General features: G+C 27.6%; 1 protein-coding gene across 2 annotated transcripts in view; it reads left to right on the top strand.

Annotated features, from left to right (window-relative positions):
- Nucleotides 1-23,879, top strand: part of LOC107445035 (WD repeat and FYVE domain containing 3 bchs) — a 96,865-nt gene that overhangs the window by 45,117 nt on the left and 27,869 nt on the right. For both annotated transcript variants that reach the window (XM_043047239.2, XM_043047238.2), the window contains exons 31-50: nt 154-262; nt 4,497-4,714; nt 5,754-5,944; nt 6,163-6,303; nt 8,887-9,084; nt 10,657-10,845; nt 12,507-12,708; nt 12,816-12,887; nt 13,646-13,735; nt 14,279-14,417; nt 14,503-14,656; nt 15,213-15,410; nt 17,111-17,209; nt 17,300-17,377; nt 19,699-19,831; nt 21,668-21,756; nt 22,212-22,380; nt 22,522-22,703; nt 23,245-23,393; nt 23,488-23,544. In XM_043047239.2, coding sequence (XP_042903173.1) covers nt 154-262; nt 4,497-4,714; nt 5,754-5,944; nt 6,163-6,303; nt 8,887-9,084; nt 10,657-10,845; nt 12,507-12,708; nt 12,816-12,887; nt 13,646-13,735; nt 14,279-14,417; nt 14,503-14,656; nt 15,213-15,410; nt 17,111-17,209; nt 17,300-17,377; nt 19,699-19,831; nt 21,668-21,756; nt 22,212-22,380; nt 22,522-22,703; nt 23,245-23,393; nt 23,488-23,544 — 2,857 coding nt within the window. The remainder of the gene's footprint in view (nt 1-153; nt 263-4,496; nt 4,715-5,753; nt 5,945-6,162; nt 6,304-8,886; nt 9,085-10,656; nt 10,846-12,506; nt 12,709-12,815; nt 12,888-13,645; nt 13,736-14,278; nt 14,418-14,502; nt 14,657-15,212; nt 15,411-17,110; nt 17,210-17,299; nt 17,378-19,698; nt 19,832-21,667; nt 21,757-22,211; nt 22,381-22,521; nt 22,704-23,244; nt 23,394-23,487; nt 23,545-23,879) is intronic.

Here is a 23,879-nt window from a genome sequence, read left to right as displayed (position 1 = left end):
ATTACATCATTTTAAAAATATTAGCAAACCTTATATAATTTCTCATTTTCGCATATTTCTAACACATGCAAATAGTTTCCTGCTAATAATGAATTTTTATATTACTGATTTGATTTCTTTGCTTATATTATGCTTTTCTTTTATTCCTTCCAGAAAATAAGGAGTTTGTTGATGCCAAAATTAACCAAAATGTTCTTCTGAGAAATCATTGTCTTGCTTTATTATGCTCTTTATTTTCGAGATCAGGAGTTGTCAATTATACGTAAATATTTATTTAACCATAATTTTTTAGTGTTATTATAGCTTACTTTTAAAATTATGTATCTCTATTTAAACATTAGTGATATTATATGATTAATGTTACTGATATTTGAGCTTTTATGTATAGCTATTTGCTATACATAAAAGCTCAAATAGCTATTTGAGCTTTTATGTATAAAAGCTCATTTTATTGAAAGTTTTTTATTAATAACTTCATTTTATTATTTGGAAGTATAATGTCATGAGCTTTTATCTTACAGTTGTGTCTAAAAGCTTTTTTTTCTAAAAAAAGTTTAAGACGAAATGATCAGTAAGAAAATAGAAACTGTTGGACTAAAATAAAAACTTAAGAATAAATAAGACTTAAGCAAATTGTAAAGTTTTCTCCTGGAACTCATCATTGTAAGAAATTTTTAAAAGTTGTTGAATTAAAATCTTATTACGTATCTTGTAATTGTTAGTCATTGTAATAAGGACCACTCTTAATTTCTTACAGAACTAGATTTAAAAACTGAAAAAAAAACCCTCTTAAGTGATGGGAAATTTTTTTATTGTCTCAAAAAATATACAAGTTATACAAATATGCAAGTTATGCTGCAGTTATACAATTGAACGTCACTATAATAAACATGGTATATAGTGAACACTCAGTTGTCATTTTGGCTCAGTTGACTTTTTTAATGGTCCTTTCTGAACTAACACTATTTAATATGCTTATGATAGGCAGTTGAAAAAGTATTAGTTAATTTATTGTGGATTTTATAAAGACTTTTAATGCTATCAAGAGATTTATTTCTGAATGATAGTTTCATGTTTATATAAATTAATAAATGCATAATTCAATCTATGAAACAAATCTAGGTTTTAAAGTTTCAAACAATCCAGTTCAGTACAATTCTGAAGAGAACATTGTTCTTATATGTGAAAAAATCTATGAACAATCTACCAATTTACATTGCCAACAGTGACAAAATAAAATACAATAACTACTTAAAAGGATGTTAAAACCTTCTGCACTTTAATTTCATTTCCTGAGTTTTTTAAAAAAAAAAAATTCTGCAGTTTCAAATTTGCTAGAGTTGGGATTGCAAATTATACTATTTCTTAATATTGTACAAAATTTTACTCTTGCATAGTTTTCGCTTTTAAACCAGGGTTATCAAGTTGTTAAGCTGCACATCCATGTTTTTACCCCCTTCCTATGCTGCAGAACAAGAAATTTTGTTCAACTTTTATCTGGAAAGTGAAGTAGTTATTAAATGCTCCGTTTTTTTTTTCTGGAAAAATTGGGGACTGGAAAATACTGAATTCTTAACTAATTGTTATTATAAAAATTGGTAAACTTTACATAAAATCAAATTTTAGTCAGTCAAAAATTACTAATTTCTTTCATTTAAAGTATAAATTGATTTAATTTTCTTTTTAATATTTTATTTATTATCTATTTAATCAGGTAATAATCTAGCATAATCACTATTTTCAACAAGAGCATAATCACTATTTTTATTAGTATAGCATTAGCATTATCACTATTTTCAAAAAAACTATTTTATAACCTTCATTGAGCCGATTTCTGTTTTATGGTTTCCAATGTTCAACTCCATAGCCTTGTAATTTTGAACTTAGTCCAAAAAGGAACTCCTGGATCTAGTTCTTGGAAAAATTTGCCTTTGTGAAGGACTTCTTGATGGAACTAAGCCCACATTTACATTACATGTATACGAAAACCACTAAAACCTCCCACGGTTAGCTTGATGGCAGGGAAACTCTAACCTGTGATCCATTTACCACTGAGGATATTTTACGTCAGCACTGTGGCCGGTGCAGAATTCATATCGACTAGTCATCGCTGGGATTAGAACCCCGTTCATCTCATTGGTAGGCGAGCGACTGAGTAACCATAGCTCCAACAAAACTATTCTCATATGTTAAAAGATAATTTTTAAAAGAATTTGTCGATAATGAAACACTGTTTATAGTGAACTTATTGCTAAGACAACAGACGGTTCACTATAACCAGGTTCGACGGTATGTCATTTATATAATTGATTATTCTATGAAAGATTACAGTTTTAAATTTTTACATGTTCGGAACATTTCAACAAATGTATTAAAAAATTTTTTTGACACTTTAAATTATTTAGCTTAACATAATATAAATATAACTTTTTTTTTATTAAAAGTTGTTTTTATTATTAATAAAGTAAATTGTAAATAATTGAATGAAAATGAAATTGTCTTAGGTTAAACAGGAAATCACCGATACATTTGTACTTGATCACTTGTGAACTAAAGCATCTTGATTTAGGCACAAAGTTAAAATAAAAAATCTCTTCTCTAATCTATTTAAATTTCCTAGAATTAGATAATTTTATATAAGTAGCAGTTAATTTGATTTAGAAGTTTAGGTTTTCGCTCATTTATTTAAAAATGTATTTCTAAGATTTTATAACTTCTGTTAGTTAGTTTTATTAATTAGCATGATTACATTCTGCTATATCAATAATTAATGGGATTTATTATAAAGCAATTTGTCATTTGATTCAAAAACAATTTTAATTATGATTCATAGGTTATAAAAATTAATTTTTAAAAGAAGAGTTCTGTCAAAATGAGTAACAATATAGCAGTTAAGCGCAATAATGTATTTTGTGTGGGTCATAATATTATTAAATTAATTTGAATTCCAATGTAGGCTACTTTTCTTGGTTTTGAGAATCAAACAGGGTGGCCACCCACCTGGAAAACCTGGAAAAATCAGGGAAATTTCTATAAAAACCTGGAAAAATCAGGAAATTTTAAAGAAAAGCTTGAAATTTCTTTAATTTCACTAATTTAAATTATTTACTAATTTTCTTAATTTAAATTATTTTTTCCACTATACTCACTTTTTTTAGACGGAAATGTATCTCCAAGCAGTTGAAATATCATCAACTTAGCAATACTTTGCTTGCATCAAAATTTGCTCCATTACCGCTCTGTTGAACTAGAATGCCACATAAAATTCTCCCACTGTTGCTAAACGAATGTGGAAACCTTTGACCGCTATGGACTGTGCAATTTAGGAAAGATTGTAGTGAAGGTGGAAGAAGGGATTAGTGTATTAGCTTCTGTTTTTAAATTCTGTCCTTGGGCTGAATCCATTTATGGCTTAAGTTTGTTCCAATGATTTTGTGGTAATTTTTTTCGATTTTGACAATGTTTTTTGTATTTTTAACCTTATAAAATTCTCCAAAAATTAGTTGGTTATAATTTAATAATAATAATAGATTTTATATTGCACTCTTTTTCTGAAAGCTTTTGTATTCCCATTAAAAGAAATCTGTGAATTATTTTTTCTCTGCAAACTAACCAATCACACATTTTTTTTTACAATCGCAATGTTTATCGACAAATGTTTACAATTGTTGCATTAATGCTAATTTTTTCTTTTTCATTTTAACCTCTTATAACATATTTTAATTTTAAAAAACGTTTTTTTTTTAAGAACTAACTATATACTAATATTTAATTTTACTCTTTTGTTGGTCAATATATGATTTTTGATTCAAAATTTTGTACCAAAACATTAAGAAATGAATAAAAAATCTTGCCAAATTGTCAAAATAAATTCTTTTTTTCAAGATATGTTAAAAAAATAACATTTTGAATAAAATATTTTATAATATAGACACTTTTCTTGCCTACACTTTATTAGAATAAAGAAACTAAAACCTGGAAATTTTAGGATTTTTATCTGCAAAACCTGGAAAAATCAGGGAAATTTGAAATCTGATTTGAGTGGCCACCCTGTCAAAATAAACATTTCCTAATAGTAATCAGATCATAAGTTTGAGTATTTTGTCAAGCCAACTCTAGATGATTATAGGATTTTTTTCTCAGGAAGTTTAAATATATGTTACATTTACACAAAAGGTTTTGTAAAAAGCAAGTTTATTCCTCTCAATCCTGGTTTGGTTAAAATTCAAAATTAATTAGCTGTACAAGTAAATAACTTCATATTTTTTATCAATTCAGTATTCATACTTGTTATTTCTCTCTCTCCCTGTCTTTGCTTTTATGTTAGAAAAATATTTATTCAATATCGGATTCAAAAGAAACCTAGACAAATGATTGTGAGGAAAAAAATTCTGCAATAATGCTCTAAGTTTTAATGTAGGTTATTGAGCAGTTTCATCTGTATGAGAATGTTCTATGATGAGTTGTAAATAATATTGAGTGTCTTATTGTTGTAGGTTTTGTGAAACAGTTGTCAAGTGCTTGGGTTTTGATTGGGTGCTTTTGTTTCTGCAAGAACATTTACATCCCACCACTGTCATTTGGGGATTAAGAATTCTATCTATTTTTCTGAGTCACCAGCATCTTCTTCAGCTCTTCAGAGAATCATCTGTTAATGGTGGCTGGTTAGCTGAAACTGATGCTGTCCTTAATAATCGTGTCGATGTCGCTTTAGGTAAATAGTTTTGCTTGGTTTGCTCAATCTAAAATTAATACTTAGATTATTTATAATTATTTTTTATTTACTTATTTGTTTACACATTAGTTTATATGAATTAGTTGGTGATATATTGATGTCTTATAATTAATACACTGTACTCTCTTTAGTGCAACCCCGGATTACCAGAACCCTTGCTTTGTAACAATCCATGCATCAAGTCTTGTTTGTGTTTGTTATTCAGAGACTCAATGTCCATTAGAACCTCGACACTGAACCGTTTATTCCAATATAGGGTTCAAAGTTTAGTTGATGGATTTAGATAAAGTTTTAAAGAAATTATTTAAACCTATATTTCCTTTGGTATTAACGCAGAATAATTATGAAAAACCTTGAATCTCCTTTGAATGAAGGAATATTATTCTTTGGGGTGAAGCTTATTTGATTACTTGCAAAAGATATTGCTATGTATTTGAAAAGATATTTTGCAGGAAATAACAAAACTATTGAATTGTTATAAAAGTAATACAAAAATGATTTTTTACGAAAATTATTGAGAGCCTCGTAAAAGCTTCTTTGTTCACTGCTATTTGACTCACTGAGAAATAAGTTTTCAATTTTTCTTTTTGAAATTCCAGCAAATTAGGTTAAAGATTTCAAGTTATAATCCGTTTTATTTGGCAAAGATTTAAACTCATCGTGTAAAGTGGCGAGATGAGAAACAGATGTGAAGCAACGGACACAAATAAGAAGACATGATACCACGGAAACAAACGGTGTGAGATATTATTGTGACCTCCAGATACTCGCATTATTAAAATATTGGTGGGAACACTTATCAGAATACGCTTCGTACAGCAGTACTTGTGGCTTGAAGGAGATTTCACTGTAAATGCCTGTGGCAGTCAATGTGTTAATTCTTCCAATTAGTTGTATCTTTGTTTAATAATACTGCTCTTACGTGTAATTTATTTCAAAAAGGTATGATATTTTTGTAGCATCTTGTTTAAATTCTGATATGTTTTAAGGTAAATTGTTGACTTTTTTTACCAAATAGGTTTCAACATGAGTGGTTCTAATCCAAAATCGTTTGGGAGTGTAGATGTAACTGATGAAGCTGCCCATGTTCCTGGCTTTCAACATCTTCAATATCTCATGGTACATCATGTTGAAATTCCTGAGGTTTATTTTTTACTTCTATCAATTATGTTGGGCCTTTTTCCATCAGCTTTACCACCAACTGTCACCGTAAGTTTGCACTTTTTCATACATTTTATTTTCAGGAATTAATACTTATACAAATTATTCTTTAAATTTTCTTTAAAAAATTAATTTTTATAAATAATTTATTTTCCTTTTTTTACTTATTAACTTTTTATTAACCTTAAATTTGTTAACTTTATGTGTTACAAATATGTGTAATTATTACCATGTGTTTATTTTAAGATATATTTTTTTTTGTTTAGCTCACAATGGATGTTATATGGTCATATTTGTTTGGTGCTCCTACTGGACAAAATCCTAACAATCTGATTATATCTCGGGGTGAAATTTGTCAAGAGGCTGCTGTTGTAGCATTAGCAATGATCAGAACTATAATCCATATGGTAATTTTTTTTCATTCTTATATCTTTTATTCTGTTATTCTTTCTATTTTATTTTATTGATGCTGAATGCTATGTTGTATTATTCATTAGCTTTCAAATCAATTGTACAAAAATTGTCTTACCGTGTGCAATTCTCCATGGACGAATATAGTAATGAACTATTTTCCTGTATGGTAAAGTAACTAGATTTATTTCATGGTGGTCGTTTGAAACGTTAATATGCCTACCAATATATGCTTAAATATTTAGATCTATATTTTTTCTTTGGAGAATTGCTTTCTTNTCTTATATCTTTTATTCTGCTATTCTTTCTATTTTATTTTATTGATGCTGAGTGCTGTGTTGTATTATTCATTAGCTTTCAAATCAATTGCACAAAAATTGTCTTACCGTGTGCAATTCTCCATGGACGAATATAGTAATGAACTATTTTCCTGTATGGTAAAGTAACTAGATTTATTTCATGGTGGTCGTTTGAAACGTTAATATGCCTACCAATATATGCTTAAATATTTAGATCTATATTTTTTCTTTGGAGATTTGCTTTCTTCAGGTAAATGCAGTTTTTTTATTTGGTATCCCTAAAGCATTTTACTTACTTATCCTCTTCGTGCCGAACTCGCACGTAAGGCCTCGAGTCTTTTTCACCACACACTCCTGTCTTTAGCCAGTCAACACGCTTCTTCCCATCCAGTTAATCCTGCTCTACTAAGATCTTCCTTAATCCATTGCATATTTGCAATGTTACTGGTAATTTGACTCTCAGTTTCTATGGTCAAAGGGTTTCCAGGAAGAGCGAGTAGCCCTTTGCTCAACCTTCCTCCTTTACCCGAGCTTAGGACCAGCATATGTAAAAGCCTAAGCTCTTACAGATGGCAAAGTTAAAGCTATATTGGTATTTAATTTTTTATTCTCCCTTTTTCCTGCTGTTCTTGTGATGCTGTTAGTTTACTAAACTATTTAATCCCTTTACCTTTAGTATATAAGGTTAGTTGAATTTGGTGCAGTATAGCTACTTACAGCTCTTGTGCATAATTAATCTAACCTGATCTGTGTATTTATCTTAGTAATAAACTTATGAAAAAGTATTTGATCATTCTGAGTTTAAAAGTATTAGACATTGTATTCAATTTTGTATTTTATGCTTATTTACTCTAGAAACATAATTATAATATAATCTAAAACAGTTGTTTTCATTTTTAAATTTATGTGATGATTAAAGTGAACTTTTATGTGCTACCAGGGTAACTTGAGTAAATAGAGTGAATAATAATTCTCAGAGACCTTTCTAGAAATAAAAATAATAATAGAATATTTCCAATCATGTCACTAGGTTTTAAAATTCGCTCTAAATTTTTTGCAGTTAATATGTTCTTTTTTTTTCTCATTAGCCAGCAATAATTGTATTAATATTTAATTTATCTTTGATTTTGTTGCAAAACAAATTTACAAAGTCTTTAAGCTGGATTATGTTCTAAAGTGAATTACATCAAAACCGAGTAATTTGAAATTAAAAAGAAAGTACAAATAAAAATAAGGCTGATTTACATATAGAATAATCTATTTGAATTTTATTTTAGAATTATATTAAACAAAAATAAGTGTAAATATTTCTATTTAAATAGTATTGGTGAATATTTAACCAATTTGTGGACCAATGATCTTAACTTTTTTTGCCATCTGACCTACTTTTTAGCACCGTTTGCTTAGAGTGTGTAATGCCATTGACATTTTGCTCGGTAGAGCTCATTTTGGATCTTCTTTTTTTAACTAAACTCTGCATTCGACTATACTAATTCTTCTCATCAGAAAAATTAGCATATCAAATTGAATATGTCAGCTAATTTAATGCTCATTCTAAACACTTATTTAGGGATAAAAAAGTATTATGTTGCTACTTCAAAGTGAGGGCAGACAGCATATTACTTTTTTATGATTGACAGTGTATTTTTATCTATGATATTTGAATTTTTTTTTCTTCCTTACCAACATAAATTGCTTTTCCAGTATCCTGTTTGAATACTTAAGAATTTTTTTTTTGTTGCTAACTTAATAAAGTTACCTGGTAAAATCAAAATACTTTGTGTAAAAAAAACAACAATTTAGGTTTTAGCACATTATATTACTCATTACATTTCAATCATTAAAAAAAATTTATAATTTAATGAAAAATTTATTGTGCAAATAATTAATAAGAGCACCCCAAGTACATTTTTTAGCTTAATTGCTAATTTACTAAATTAATTAATTAATTTAGTTTGCATTTTAACAGGTTGTATAAACCAAGTTATATTCAAAGAAATAAAAAAAACATTCTTATTTGATATTTTAGGTTAACATTTTTTAATTTATTTGCCTTGATGTTCTACTAATATTGATATTTTATATTGGAAACTTTTATAACTTAACTTTTTTAATTTAATAAAGTTGTAAAAATTATTTTTAATGGATGAACCAATGATATTTTTGGTTTATGCTAATTTCTTTTATTCCCTAATATATTTTTCTTTTGTCTTCCTTTTATTTTTTGTTATTTGTATGAGTTTGTAATTTCTATTTATAATTTTATTAATATATTTTTAGGTTGACCAAAGTGAAGTAGTTTCAGAGTATGCAATTACTCTTCTGCATTTCTTCATCTCTTTGTACCACAATCGATCTGATTTTGTGACTGTTTGTATGGGTCAAGATGTAATAGCTGCATTAGTGGCTTCTTTGTTTCCACCTGCACAATCTGTTCAAGATCATGATATGGTTAACTCACCATTAGAAGACTATCAGGTATGTTACTTTTCACATTATCATATTTAAAGAAATCAGTCTGTTTTTATAAAATAAGAAATTGTGTTTATTTAAACTGAAGTCTATAAAATAATTAAATGCAAATTTGGGAAATGCTTTCATAGTTTTGATTTTTAATGTGTGTATTATCAGAATATGGTAATTATTTATACAATATTATGTAATTTATTTATGAGCAAGACATATTTATATGTAAGTAATACCAACTTAAAAGAAAAATTACTTGCAATAAGTTCTAAATGCATGCAAATATTAATGGAAAAAATGTACCCAGTAAATTACACAATATGTTACAAATAAAATTAGTACAGAATTGCAAGTCTATATTCTGTTGCAAGTTAATTAAAAACCATTATCCTTAAGGAGAGAGGCTGTTTGCTTCTAAGTGCAAGTTAAATGGATGTCAAGCTCCAAGCATGAACGATTATCAACATCGCCAACTTTTGAGACGGTGTACCATGGCCTTCTTTTTGCTTGTAAAAAATAGCACGAACTGAACTTCTTTCCAACGAGTTTAATTTTTAGAAACTTTTGTTTTGAAAGCATAATTATATAATTTGATGATAGCTAAATGAAACCAACTGTATGCAGTCGCAGATGATTGCTTAAATCCTGTACCACAATGGTCTTTTCTTAACTTGCAATGCAGTATAATAAGTGTTCTAACATTAAGTACTGGGCTATAGATTAAAATTAAATTATTCAATTTTTTGCACAGATTAAGAAAATTTGACTTTAGTTTTCATGGATGTAACAAAAAAAATTTTTTTTTTAGTTTTTGATACAGTTGTGTACATATTATTTAGGCTATTTATTCAGTAAATATTGTAATCCTCATTTTTTCTAGCATAAAATGTTAATTATGCAAATTGTTTGGGTGCCATTTCTAATGTAAGATTGTTCAAATAGATATATTATAAAGATGTGTTACAAATTTATAAGGCATGTGGGTACGATTGTCTAAACCCTTTGCAGGGCAGAATATTTTGAACTAAAATTTTAGTTTAGAAGAATCTCAAATTGAGATTCTGTTATGCTTGTATAAAAAAGAACCATCAGTTTATATTTTTCCAAAATTTAAAGTGGTTGGTTAAAAACTGCATACTTCAAGTGAAAAGAAAATATTACTTTTCGAGCTAAGCTTTTATTGTCAAAAATGAGTTGGATAATTTTAAGAAATTTTTTAGTTAACCTTTTTTCTTTTTTTTATTACAACAATCATTATTTTTAATTTTGTGTGCATCCTTATGGCATTGCCTAGATGTGATAAACACACATTTACACCACTTGAATTAAACATTAAACAACTAACTGTGTTAGTTGTTAAATAGCTATCAAATTATCCTGATATTCATTGCACTTAATTTTAAATATAAAAGGTTTATTAGCAAAATAACAAATTGAAACTTAACACAAATAGGCATAATAATATTGTAACCTTTATTTATTTATTAAAATAATTATTAATGGTCTTGGCAGAAATGTAAACATTTATATCTCTAATTATTCATATATAGAGCTATATTTTGGTTATATCTTTCTCTCTTGTAGACTTACAATCCTGAACAGCAGTTTGTATTCTTGCAATCAAAGAACAGTTCCAGTTATTATGACAGGGATTCGCTTACCACTCATAGTGCCAGGAAGTTTGTTATGGATTTCCTGAGAGTCATTGTTGTGGACAGTTTCTCCCTGCCACCTACTCCAAAACATGCACCTGTCATTGATTTGTTGTTAGAGGTAAATATACTTACTTCCTGGCTTATGTCAGTTCCTACTAATGTTTTTTTGTTATTTTATATCTTCAAATTCCTGGAGTGAGTTTCAACACTAATTGTAGATTCAGGGTATCCGCGCACCTGGAAAATCATGAAAAAATTTTTTATCATGTTCTTTACAAATTATGTTTTTCTTTCAAAAAACGAAGAAAAAAAAACATCATTACTGGAGCGAATTATCTTTTAAACTTCTGTGATTTAGGAATTTTTATGATTTATTTTTTATTTTATTTTGTCAATTTAAAATTCTAGCTGTAGCAAGCCAGTCATTGGCGAATTTTTGTAATTCCAAAATAAGAACAGAAAAATCAGGAGTATTTCTTTCCTTTCCGATGAACAAGAAAAGCATCTTTAGAATATAATTCTTCTGAAAAAAAGAATTTTTTTTTTTTTTTTGCTTTTTTTCAGCTATTTTATTGTCTCAACTCTTTCTTTACTCTGTTTTTTAAATTTAAAATCTATAAATATGAAGATGCAGAGTATAACAGTTTTGTTTATACCCATCATTTCAATTAATGTTATTATAATGCTTTTTTAAATTTATTGGTGTGTTTTTGGAGAAAATAGTAACTTTGTTAAGTCATGAAGAATTCTTGGAAGTAGTCATAAATTTGAAAATCTAAAATGTAGCAGATAAATTCTTTTTACTCGCTATCGATATAAATTCTTATTCAAAATTTCCTTTTTTGTCATTTCCTTTTTATAATTAATAAATGTCATTAAAAACTGTTAGTCAAATATTGGTCGATTACCCCATGTTGGGAAAATGCTTGTCTTTTAATTTTCTGTTTTCTCATAGTTTGTTAATATTGACCTGTGTCCTTAATGCTGTAATATTCCCACTTTTACCAGTTTCAAGGGCATATAATAAATTATTTGCAATTTTAACATTGTTTTCATTCAATATTCTGTTTTTCGTTAATCAGTAATAGAGCGATTCCATGATGCAAAGGAGAACCTAGCAATAAAAATAAAGTTGCTTATTAACTATTTTAAATATAAAGTCAAAAACTGTAGTTTTTATGTATTTTGTTATAATAATAAAAAGTTTATTAAAATTTTGTTATAATTTGTATTTGTGACATCAGTCACGAGTTTTCTTCTTTTGCCGCTTTCTATAAATGCTTTCATGTTAAGTTTTAATGTTTCCTGTTAATTTGAAGTTTTTGTTTTAAATAAATTAAAAAAATAATCTCATTATTGCTTATAGAAGGAGAATTTCAAAAAATGTTGTGTTTAACTTCTGTGTATAACATTAATTACAGTTTATATTTTATTCTAAAGAAAACCTTCCTAATTTTCTTCCCCTTTTCTTATATGCGTAATTATATTTTATCTACTGAAAATACGTTTTAAATATTTATCAGCGAAAAGAAGGTTATGAAATAAAAATTATAACCTATGAAAATGTAATATCAGTCACCATGGAAATGCTCAATAATGAATACTTTCTTTCAAGTATAAAGGAAAAGAACAACATATTCTAAATTGTCATTATTTTATATAAATAATTTGGTAGTACAGAATATGTAATAATTTAGTTTAATTTGCTTGTTATATTTACTTGTATGAACCCTTAAAATTTCAATTCAATCTTTATTAAATAATTATTTTATTTTTCAGGCTATACCCATAGATTCCACTCACAATCAGCAATGTGAATTTCAAATGGATATTTTATCATTAGTTATGGATCACCTACTTGCTGCTGATGTTTTATTAGGGGAACAAGCAGCTATGCCCATAGTTGCAGGAGGCAGCTATAGCAACATTGTGCCAAATGTATTCTATTTTACCAGTTGTCTTGTTGATAAATTGTGGCAAGGTAAAATCATTTACGTATAATTCTATTAAAAAGAGAAAATTTTTCTTAAATGTTGTTATGTTGATTGAGTTCAAATGCTGTGCAAGTAATGAAAATATTTTTTACAGGTGTTTTTGCTAAAGATTCACATAAAGTTTTAGATTTTATAATCAAATTAATCGCTCAAGCCAAAAGAAAAGGTACTATTTTTATTTTTTATGTTATAATTTATTTAATGTCAATTATATTATTTATAAATGGGCAACTTTGAAAATTTACAAGGGTGGTCAAGTATCTGTAAAATATTAAAATCCCTGCATTTTTAATAAAATTATAATGTTTAGCTTTCTATAAAGAAAAAATTTCTTGATTCTGATTTTTCTTATCAACAACATCATGAATTTCATCATTACTCTCTCAATGAACAACATATTAAAGGATGTTATGAAACCTAAAAACATATTAAAGGGTGTTGTAAAATGACCAGATCTTTTATGTTAAGACATCTCAGAATCGCACATACCGATTGCATTGATTGCAATTGTGATATTTTTCAAATACTATTTTTTGGTTACATTGAATTGGTCTACAAATTATAATTTAATTTTAAAGTCATGCATGCAATCTCTGAGTTCCCATATTGACCGAATTTCATACTAAAATTGCATATTCTGATTTGTATTCAGATTTCGAAAAAAATTTCGAAATTTTAATTCAATTAATTAAAATTTAATCCTGTTTTAGCATTGCTAGAAGTTTTTGATTTACATTTAAGCTTGCATGTTACAGAGAGAATAACAATTAAAATAATAATTTCAGTCTAGGAAAATATTTTTCTCCAGCCTCCAATTTAGATTTATTGTCTTCATTCTCACGTATTTTTAATATCTGACTTTTTTTAGATCAGAAATTGTACTTATAGGTATGTGGAACTAAAATGTAATGTTTCTTTTTTTAGGTTCATCTTCTATATCATTTGATAGTGTTTATCGAAGTCTAAATAGAACAATTCTCTATCAGCTATCACGAACAATGGAGAGTGTCGTGGGTGAGTTGATCAAGAAATTTATTTAAACTAAAAATCTAAATTAGTTCATTTTGTTCATGTGTTGCAATACTGTAATGCAGATATGTCTTATTTCTTCAAATTTGTTATGTTTTAGACTTCATATTTTTGCTTAATTACAGTTTTATCAATATGTATATGTTTTAAAATTCTAATGCAAATTGCACATTTTAATTATAAATTAGGTGTTTAAAAATGTTAAGACAGTAATGAAAAGGACTAAATGCTTCTTGCATTTTTATGATTGCAACAATAGGTTATTTACTTTTGCTTTCATTTCTTAAACAAAAAATTTTAATTTGATTATGACTTTTATTTGTAAAAGAACTCCCTGATTAAAAATGACTTATTTGATCACTGAATATGTAAACCATGATTAAAATAATGAGAAAGTTTCTGTAATATGCATATTTTATTTTTAGTGTAAAGAATCAAACTAATTTGAATTCTTTGTTTTGGTCAAAGTGGAGCTTTTTAATATGTATATATATCATTTTAATTTAGCTTTATCTTTTTTTTTGTTAGACCAAATGGTTGTGTTGGAAGGCTTGCAAAAAATTGCTGCTCATAAAAACATTGTGATTGCACCTGCAAATCATGAAAATGAATTCTTCGGTTGCCTGTGTTACTGCCTTCTACTACTGACAGAAGATCCTAATCACTGGTTTGCACTTAATTATTCTTCACTGCTCAAACACTCACTATCTAGGTGAAAAAATACTAATTTAGACCATTATACTTTTTTGCAGTTCCAATTCCAACCAGAAGAGTACTTGGCATGTTCCTGCTAATTTTAAAGAACAGAAAGAAAATAAACACAGGACATCTGCTGAAGAAGCAGCATCCCTTATATCTAATGCTGCTAATAGAGTTTGGGAAGAATTATATATCAGCCGTCGACAAGTAAAATTTTAATTATTGTTCTTTTTCATTATTAAATAACATTAACTTGTAAGCAAACATTATTAGTCAAATAACATTAACATGTAAAGAATTAATTAATAGTTTTACTAATTGATATTTTTTAATTATTTAGTAAATTTTAATTAAATTACATTTTTATATTTGTATTATGATTATAGAAAAATTTCGTTGCAAGAAATATTTCTGTTATTGAAATTATTGGTTCTTTATATATCTCTGTTGGAAGGTGTCTGATGGAGACCACTGCTTTCAGGAGGCATGTCTATCTTAAGTTAGTTACTGCATCTATCTATATAATTGAAATATTAAATTAAAAAGCATTTTTTACTTTTCAAGATTAAAAATTTATTATAAAATTCTATCAATGATTATAATTAAGAGAAATAGTTTTGCATATCACTAAGAAGACCCCAGAATAAATGTGAGGCCCTAAGAGAAAGCCCTATGACTGTAAATATCTCTGTGGCTAATTGCCAATGGCTTTGTTTTTTATGTCGTAATAATCCAAAAACGTAATATTGTTTTGCTTTTTCAGGTGTTGGAAGAGTTTTGCAAAGTGCAATTCAGCAATTTCAGCAGTTACACTTCTCCATCTCCTAAAGTGCCAACTCTCGAATGTATGAGGGGTGTAGTGCAAGAGCCTATGAGTAAGTTATGGCACAACTATCTAGAGAGTGAACGAAAGCAAGGATACACCAAAGAGACTTGGCAGTTCCAAACTCAATTTCAAACTGTAAGTGCCGTTAATAATATTGTATTTTATAAATAGACTTCAATTTTTTTAATGTGATTTTATTATTTATAATCATATTTTTAAAGTCACCATTTGGTAATGTTATTTTTAAATTAAATAGGTTTATTGAAAATTGTGATTTTAAATATTTTAATAATGTCTTGATATTTGTTGAAAATTATACTTGATTATACAATATTACTTGAATAAAACTTTAAAAAAAAAGATCTTTCTCTTAAATTTAAATGATTAGATGTATTAACATAAGTTATTTAATAAAATCTTTTAATGTATATGCAGCTAATTAATAAAAGAAAATTATTTAATGTGCTTTTTTAAGTGTTGGTATAGTTTGTTATGCTTAATGTCTTTGGTAATGTTATCAGAATGTTATATTGGAATGAATTGCATATTAAAATGATCAAATTAAATGAATTTTAATTAAACTACAGAAGGCATTATTCATTTCTAACAATGGTTTGAGTAATATTAAATAATAGTAAAATGGGCTATATTTATTTGCATTTCAGAATTTTTTTATGTAATATAAAAATATATATGTAATATATATTTTGAATAAACAAATAATAGTTTTTTTATGTATGGGGTAGCAATACAGGGTCCTTGAGAGTCCTTGAAAGTCCTTGAATTTATTTTTTGCTAAATTTAGATCCTTGAAAGTGCTTGAAAAACGTCTTAGGTCCTTGAAAAACTTGATAGGTCCTTGAATTTGTCCAATACTGCCGGCGGCCCTTTTTATAAAACACCCGCGGATCTTTCTCATTCTTTCTGTTTTGTTCCCGAGCTCTCTCACGTGGTTTTTATCGCCACCGTTTCTAACCGGGCCTAGTGTCTTGGTGTCTGCCAAGCGCGCGGAGCACAGCAGACAATCAATGCGTTCGGGGCGAGACTCCACTTCATCTTCTGTCGCNTATAAATTTTAGTCCATAATACATATACTCTCTTCTCTCTATATAGGCAAAGCATTTAGGTATTATATTTGAAATTAATTATTGCCACAACAAGCATTGTTGCTTCTACTAAAATAGAAGAGAATAATTTTTAAAATTGGTCTTAGATTAAGGTCCTTGAAAATTTTGTTGAGGTCCTTGAAAAGTCCTGGAAATTCCTTGAATTTCAATCTCATCACAGAGTTCCCACTCTGTGCTAGAAGTAATAATAATTCTCCCTGCAATAATAATAACACTCCCTGCAATAGAAGTAATAATAGTTAGTATGAATAATAACTGGTATCTAAAGTTAACAAATTTTGTTTTTCCAGAATGACTGCGATGTAAGATACTATACTATAAAACTTTATAAATATTTTTTTTTCTTGTTAAAAAGTAAAGTAGCCCTCTGAGAACAAAAGTTTTTAGCCTTAAGATAAATGAGATTAAAGCTCTACAATTTTGACGAATGGTATGATTGTGGCAATGTAGTCAACATTTCTCACAGGCGGGCTTTACTTCTCTGATGAGCTGATGGTACCCATGGATCTGTACCTGGGTGGTCTTTAGCCCACCACTGAAGATCAAACCTGTTATTCTCATTTTACTCTTTAATTTAACAATGTACTTGTATTACAACTGCTTATAATAAACATTTAAAATGTTTCATTTTCTTTTAATTGTATATGTCATTGTAATTCTTTTTAAAAAAACATGTCATTTTTGTTAACTTGTTTATTTTTGCCTCAGAAACTGCAAAAAGTTACTGGAGGACTGTCTCGCTTAGCTTCAAGAAAAATGAAAAAGGACCACCCATTCCGTGCACCTGTAAGCAATGTTTCCTACAAGGTGTGTTTGAAGGCGTAACGATTATTTACCTTTTTTATAATTATTTGTTATTATTATAGTGTTTAACAGGTTTCTTTATTTTTCTTACAGGAATTAGAACTGTATACTTCCTCTCATGTGTCACTTGTACGAGATCTTGTAGAATTTCAGTCAAAGCAACATCAGCAAGTGAGTTATGCTTCTGCAAAGTTTAACAAAGTTGGTGCTGTATCATTGAATAAATGAGGGTAAAACTTTGTAAATGAAACAAAAAAATTTTATGAAGAAATAGCTAAATCTGAATTTTTAAAAGTGTATTAAATAAAGTGTTTTAAATGGTATGTAGAAGTAGTCAATAGAAAATAAAAATTAATACAACACATTTGTATAAAAAAAAATATACATATGTATATATATATATATTATTCAATAATTATATTTTTTCATTGTTTTACAAACTATTAATTAGGGGAAACTAAGTGGTTTTTAGAAAATCTGTATATATTTTAACCTTGCTAATGGCGAAGCAGGAACAGAAGGAAAAAGGAATGCAAAATTAACTATAAATATCAAAGTAAAATACAATTAAAAAAATTAAGCCTTTCCCTCAAAAGTTCTTTAGCACGCCAGTTAAGCTTTGTCTCAGAGTTGCCGTAAGTGATGCTTGTCGACAGAGGTGGTGTCGATTCATTAGATTTGCCAAATAACAGAAGGGGCAGTATGGATTCTTAAAGATTCTGATGCAATGGATTTACTTTGCCAGACGGTCTTGTCCAATCAGAAGATGGAACTGGACAAAATACAGTAGAGTCCCAATTATCCTAGTTTCCGCTTTAACGGAGCTATAAAATATTTTAAGGATTTTTTTGTTCTAAATTATTTTTAGAACTACAGCAGAAAGAAATTCTGAATTTTATCTTTCAAACACTCAGGAAAACGAAACCCAACCTTATCACTCCCTTATCTTTTTCATTGTATCAACACAAGATTACTGATTGTCAATGAGGAAAGTGAATCTAGCGAAGGTGATGAAGACAGTGACGATGAAAATCAGCATATAAAAATCTTTTATACAGGTGGACTAATAGCAATCAAAAGTGCTATCGCATATATAGAACAAAAAGAGGCCACTCCAGCCTTCCTGTTATCTCTGAAAAAATGGGGAAACATTGGCTGCAGTAAAGTGCCAAAGTAATGCAAACAAAAAACGATTTAGGACTTTTTTTAAGTAAAAACTCTTTATTTCTCATTAAGTATGCTCTTTAAGTGTTTTTAACTAAGCTTTTTAATTATAATATGAATTGTATGTGGTGTACTCTTATAGATTTTGTATTTGTTAAATTATTACTTCTAAACCTACTCTTTTTCTTTCCTTTTTTATACTCTTCAATTTAACCCAGTTTTTTAGTTATCTGAGTTAGTCGTGATCCACATTAACTCCGATAATCGGTACTCTACAGTATAAAGAAAGTTATAAACTCTAATTCTATGGAATATTTATTTTCCAATTTTAATTATTCTGCTTAAAACTAAATTGATAAAAATCTGAAAATGCAATGTCTTGAGAATACAGTAGATGCTGGCGAATTTAACATTTTAACTCCCTTCAGTATTAGAGTGATTTTCATAAACCCACAATTAAGCATATATATTTACTTTTTTGACTAGCTATTATTAGCCTTATCATACCTTTGGCTACATATGTGAACCTTCAGCTTTTTATGGGTATAATTATGTCAATAATATTAAGTACAGCAATTTAATATCTTATTCACTACAAAATCTCTCAATTAGAGAATTAAAAATTTTATAGTTTAACTATACTGATAATTTTATTTTTGATCCATAATTAGAATTATAAAAATAGTGTGAATTTATTTTGGGGTAAATTGTTAATATTTGATTTAAAAAAATGTCACATATATTTTATGTTAAGTTTTTATAATTTTAAAAATCTTACAAAGAAATTTCTGTTAATATTTTTTTATGTTATATGAAATTAACAAATGTGTACACTTATCGTTTGAGATAGTGTTTTTACTTTAATAATAAATATAATGAATTAATCATAATATATAATAATACATAACATATTAATCTTAATGTTTCCCGTAAGTGTATTACCAAACAATTAAATTTTTAAATTATAATCGTGTAAAATTTGTTTAAGACAAACTCATTAAATTTTTTCTAAATCTGAAGAACCGGTATGTTCGGATTGTATGAAATTATTCATTTCACTTATAAAATACTATTTAGTCGCCACAAATATGAACGTTATTTCGTTTCGTGAATTTTTATGTTTTTGCCATTTCTCTTTTTGAATTCCGATTTATAATATTTAATTTCTATCAATTATAAATAATATAAAAAGATTAAGTTATTTTTTTATCACTATGAAAATTAGATTTATTTGTGTTATTAAAAATAAATTTAACTATTTAAAAAAACTTCTATGACCTGTTACTTAATATTCTCTCTAACAGTTTACCTTAAACTTTTTTTTCCAGAACAAGCAGTACTTATTGAAGTATGTCTTTAATGAGTGGTTACAAACTGAGGCAGAGTTGACGAGAGAACGTGCTCTTTGGGGATCACCTTTAGGAACTCATTTAGATAAATGGATGCTTGATATGACAGAAGGTAAGATGTGTACTCTTTTTTAATTCTGCATGCAAAATATTAAAATTCATTAATTTTTAATTGTTATTGTTTGTGCATATCTGCAAATTTTCAAAACCTAGAACGTGCAGGTGTTGCCTTTAGATGGTTCATAAAACTTAGGCAAAATGAACATTTTTACTAAAAGCCTGAAGTAAATAGTTAAGAACTTGGAAAAATTAAAATTTTAGGTGTTTTACTGTTTTCTTTTTCTTTTTTTTTAAAAAAAAATGTCTATTTTAACTTTTTGAGTGTTTCCCTACAAAGTTGTTAAGTTTAGATTGCAATATGGAAAGTTTATAAAAATATATTTACTGATTCAATAATTTCTTTGCGCTTCAACTGTTTACTCAATGAGAATTTTGGTTGTTTTTTTAACTTCTGATAAAAGTTTTTACCTTTTTTTCAATCTTTGATGGTGGTTAATGATAAACAGTCTTTTGTTTAAAATTCTGTCAAATGTTCAGAATTATTGAAACCTGAGAGAATGATTTGTAGGTGTATTAAGACTTAGATGTTAAATATTTATTAAACATATTTTTCATACTTTTTTCTTATTTTGTATTAATTTAGTTCAAAATAAGTGAAAAATATTATATTTAGCATAACCCACGGGTCAGGGAAAACCTGGAATTGTCAGGAAATTTTATTTTAACTTTAAAAAGCAAGGAACAGTCAGGGAAAATTGCAGTTTTTTACAAAAAAAACTGGAAAATTCCTTTATCATACCTGAAAGATAACCATTCTTAGAATTGTCAATAACAGTAATAAGTTATTAAAATTTAAGTTTAATTCTAACATTCATTACAATTATTTTATAAAATTTTACTTTTTGGGGAAACTTGCTATGTCTCCATTCTCATTCTATTATATGTTTTAATCCAACAATCTAATATTTGTCATCTAATATTTAACATTTGTCAAATAATTCACATTTTCTGTTGAAAAATTGCATGATATGGATAAAATATGGTATGGACTTTCATTGAAACTTGCCTGATATACCTGGAGAATTCAGGGAATTCTTTTTCTGAAATTGAGTGAGAACCCGGTTTTAACAACTTATGGTTATAAAATACAGCATGAAACACTAGTGTCTTTTTCTGCATTAAAGGTACAATTTTACAAGCACGGCTAACTTCCAATCAATAATTTTTCATATTTGCTGTTATTTAGATCTAAGTGAAACAGTCATTCATCCTTGAAATTTCTTTAACTAACAAAATTGATTAATATTTGAATATGAATGGGAAAAAAATGTCAAACTGCTCTTTTTGGATTTTATATTTCTCTACAAATGTACAAATATAATTTTGAATTTAACAGACTTTTTTTATAATTAAAAAATACCAAAATATATTTTTGCTTATAATTAGAACATCAGAAAGAAATATATGAAAAAGACACCAGTGTCCCATCTGTGTTAAAGGGTTAATAAGTTTACATGGCATATCATTATATTGTATAATGCAATAATTCAGTGTGTTGGAAAAATAATGATTTTGTATTGATTTTGCTGCATATGACTCTTAATTTTCCATGCTTTTAAGATTTTATTTAAGTGATTTATTCTGATATTTTTAAACTGATGTGTCTTTGCTATGTGCCATATTTTTTATAATTATTTCAGTGAAGAGTTCTGTAAAACTGAAGAAATTTTTTCCACCTATTAATATGAACCCTGTATTAGTGCATTAATGTTTTAAAGTACTTTTTAAAAAGCTTTATATTAAATAAAGAGGAATGTTTTTTTCTTCTTATTTTGAGTATGTATGCAAAAAGGCCTAAAGTTGGTGCTTTCTTTTATGTGTACTATAGGTCCATGCCGAATGAGGAAAAAAATGGTTAAAAATGAATTGTTTTACATTCATTACCCATACAGGCCTGAAGTAGAAGGAGGAGAAAATGTTAGTATAAGTTTTTCTGTACATTTACTTTTTTATACAATATTAATGTATGTTTACCAATTAATCATATTTAACTGAACAGTTAAGAGTGCCATTTTATATTATTGCTAGGAAAGCTGGAATCCATATTATTTTAATATCATTTAATTCTTGTCATTAAGCCTTTTCTCAATAAATATATTCATTAAATCTTTTTCTCATAAACTTTTTTTCCAAAATTGTTGTTCTTAGAAATAAGCTCACAAAAAAAGAATAAATAAATAAATTTTTGTAGGTTCAAATTATCCAATATCTCTCACTATTTATATCCAAGCTTTCATAATACCTATTACATGTGCTACTTTTAATGTTTTTGTTTTCAATATCTAATTTAATAAAAAAAAATTAAACAATTATATTTTTATCAAGAACTTTTAATTTTGCTTTATCTCATGGTTTGATATTTATTCTTGTAGCGAGCTTTAAAATACAAAGTTGCCACAAGTTTTGATAGTAAGGAATATTACAAGAGGTGGAGGCCAGAGAATATGGTGGAACAAGATACAATCTCTGTTGATGCTACTTCTCTTGACAGTGTGGATGTTAACAATCTTGAAACTGAATCTTCAGAAGAACGAGAAATTGGTATGTCTTGACTTAGTCCTTTGATTTATGAACTAATGAACTACGACTTTTTTCCTTTTCAAACTGTTTTCTTTATTTGTTATTCAAATTACCTCTCTGTTATAAAATGTTTTAATTAAGTTTTTTTTCATACACTACTAGGTTTTCAAGGTTTGCGTGCAGCTCTCCTTTTGTCAAAGTCTTCTGTTAATCGCTCTAATGATTGGGATGAAGACCAAGATATATCTGAAGTTGTAACAGATGGATCTGGTGAACAAGATCGAAGCAGTGAAAGTAGTCCTGAAAATCAAAACATCTTAAGATTGTTAGAAGATGGAGAAAAGGTAATATATATACAGTAGGGAACCGATTATCCGGAACGATCGGGACCATCGCTATTCCGGATAACTGATTTTTCCGGTTTTCTGAATCGCTACAAAAAGCCGTTTTTTTATTGTTAAACACAACTAAAAAAAATTTTTTTTGGAAATAATCTGAAAAAGAAGAAAAAACGATGGAGCAATACACTAATGATTATTTCCAAAATGATGGTAAGGTAAACATCTTTCAAAAANTGAAGATTTATATATTTGTTTATTAACTGTGGTCCTATACTATATTCTTAGCATTTTAATTTGTATTTATTCATTTTCTTTCATTAAATCTTAAATTAATCACACCGAAACTCACTGGGGTTAAAAATATGTTTTTTGATGTACTGTATACAAGCATCTTTAAAATTGAATAAAAAAAGTTATATAAATGCTCTTAATTCTAAAGTATAAATTTCCTTGTACATTTTTTATAAATGCATGTAATTTTCTTGTTATAAAACAATTTCCTTTCATCTAAAATTCTTCAAGTAAACCAGTTTACTTTATGCAGATTACTCATATGTTTCGCTGTGCGCGGATACAAGGTCTTGATACTTGTGAGGGTTTGCTATTATTTGGGAAGGAGCACTTTTATGTTGTTGATGGTTTTACCTTGCTAAAGACCCGTGAAATTAGAGATATTGATTCATTGCCTGTGAAGTTAGTATTTTAAAAGACATATTTTATTTCATACTTAACCTCAATGTTATCATTTTGATAAATATAATATTTAAATATATTATTTCCATTTCAGTATGCATGACCCGATAATACCAAATTCTACTCCTATGAATAAGCATCAAAAGAGAATGTAAGTAAACTTATTTTCGTAACTTGTTTCAGAAAATTTAAAAAAATATTTCATTAAAAAAAGGACTACCTCTCTGGTAGGATATGAACATAATATAATCATTATGGACCTCACTTCATGTTTCACTTGTTTATTTAGACAATCTTGTATAAATGTTTGCAGTTCTTATTTTTCATTTCTGTCAAAGTAGCATAATCCAAAGTTGCAAAATGATGTTTGGTTTTGCATAAAGCACCAAACTAGCCCTCAGGTTTGAGCCTGCACTCATAGTTCCATACTAATATTGATCAGTTATCATTTCGGAATATTCATGGATGCAAAAATAAAAAGAATAA

This window comes from Parasteatoda tepidariorum, chromosome 9, assembly GCF_043381705.1.
Source record: "Parasteatoda tepidariorum isolate YZ-2023 chromosome 9, CAS_Ptep_4.0, whole genome shotgun sequence".
Classification (NCBI taxonomy): Eukaryota; Metazoa; Arthropoda; class Arachnida; order Araneae; family Theridiidae; genus Parasteatoda; species Parasteatoda tepidariorum.
This window is presented reverse-complemented; position numbering and strand designations above follow the sequence as displayed.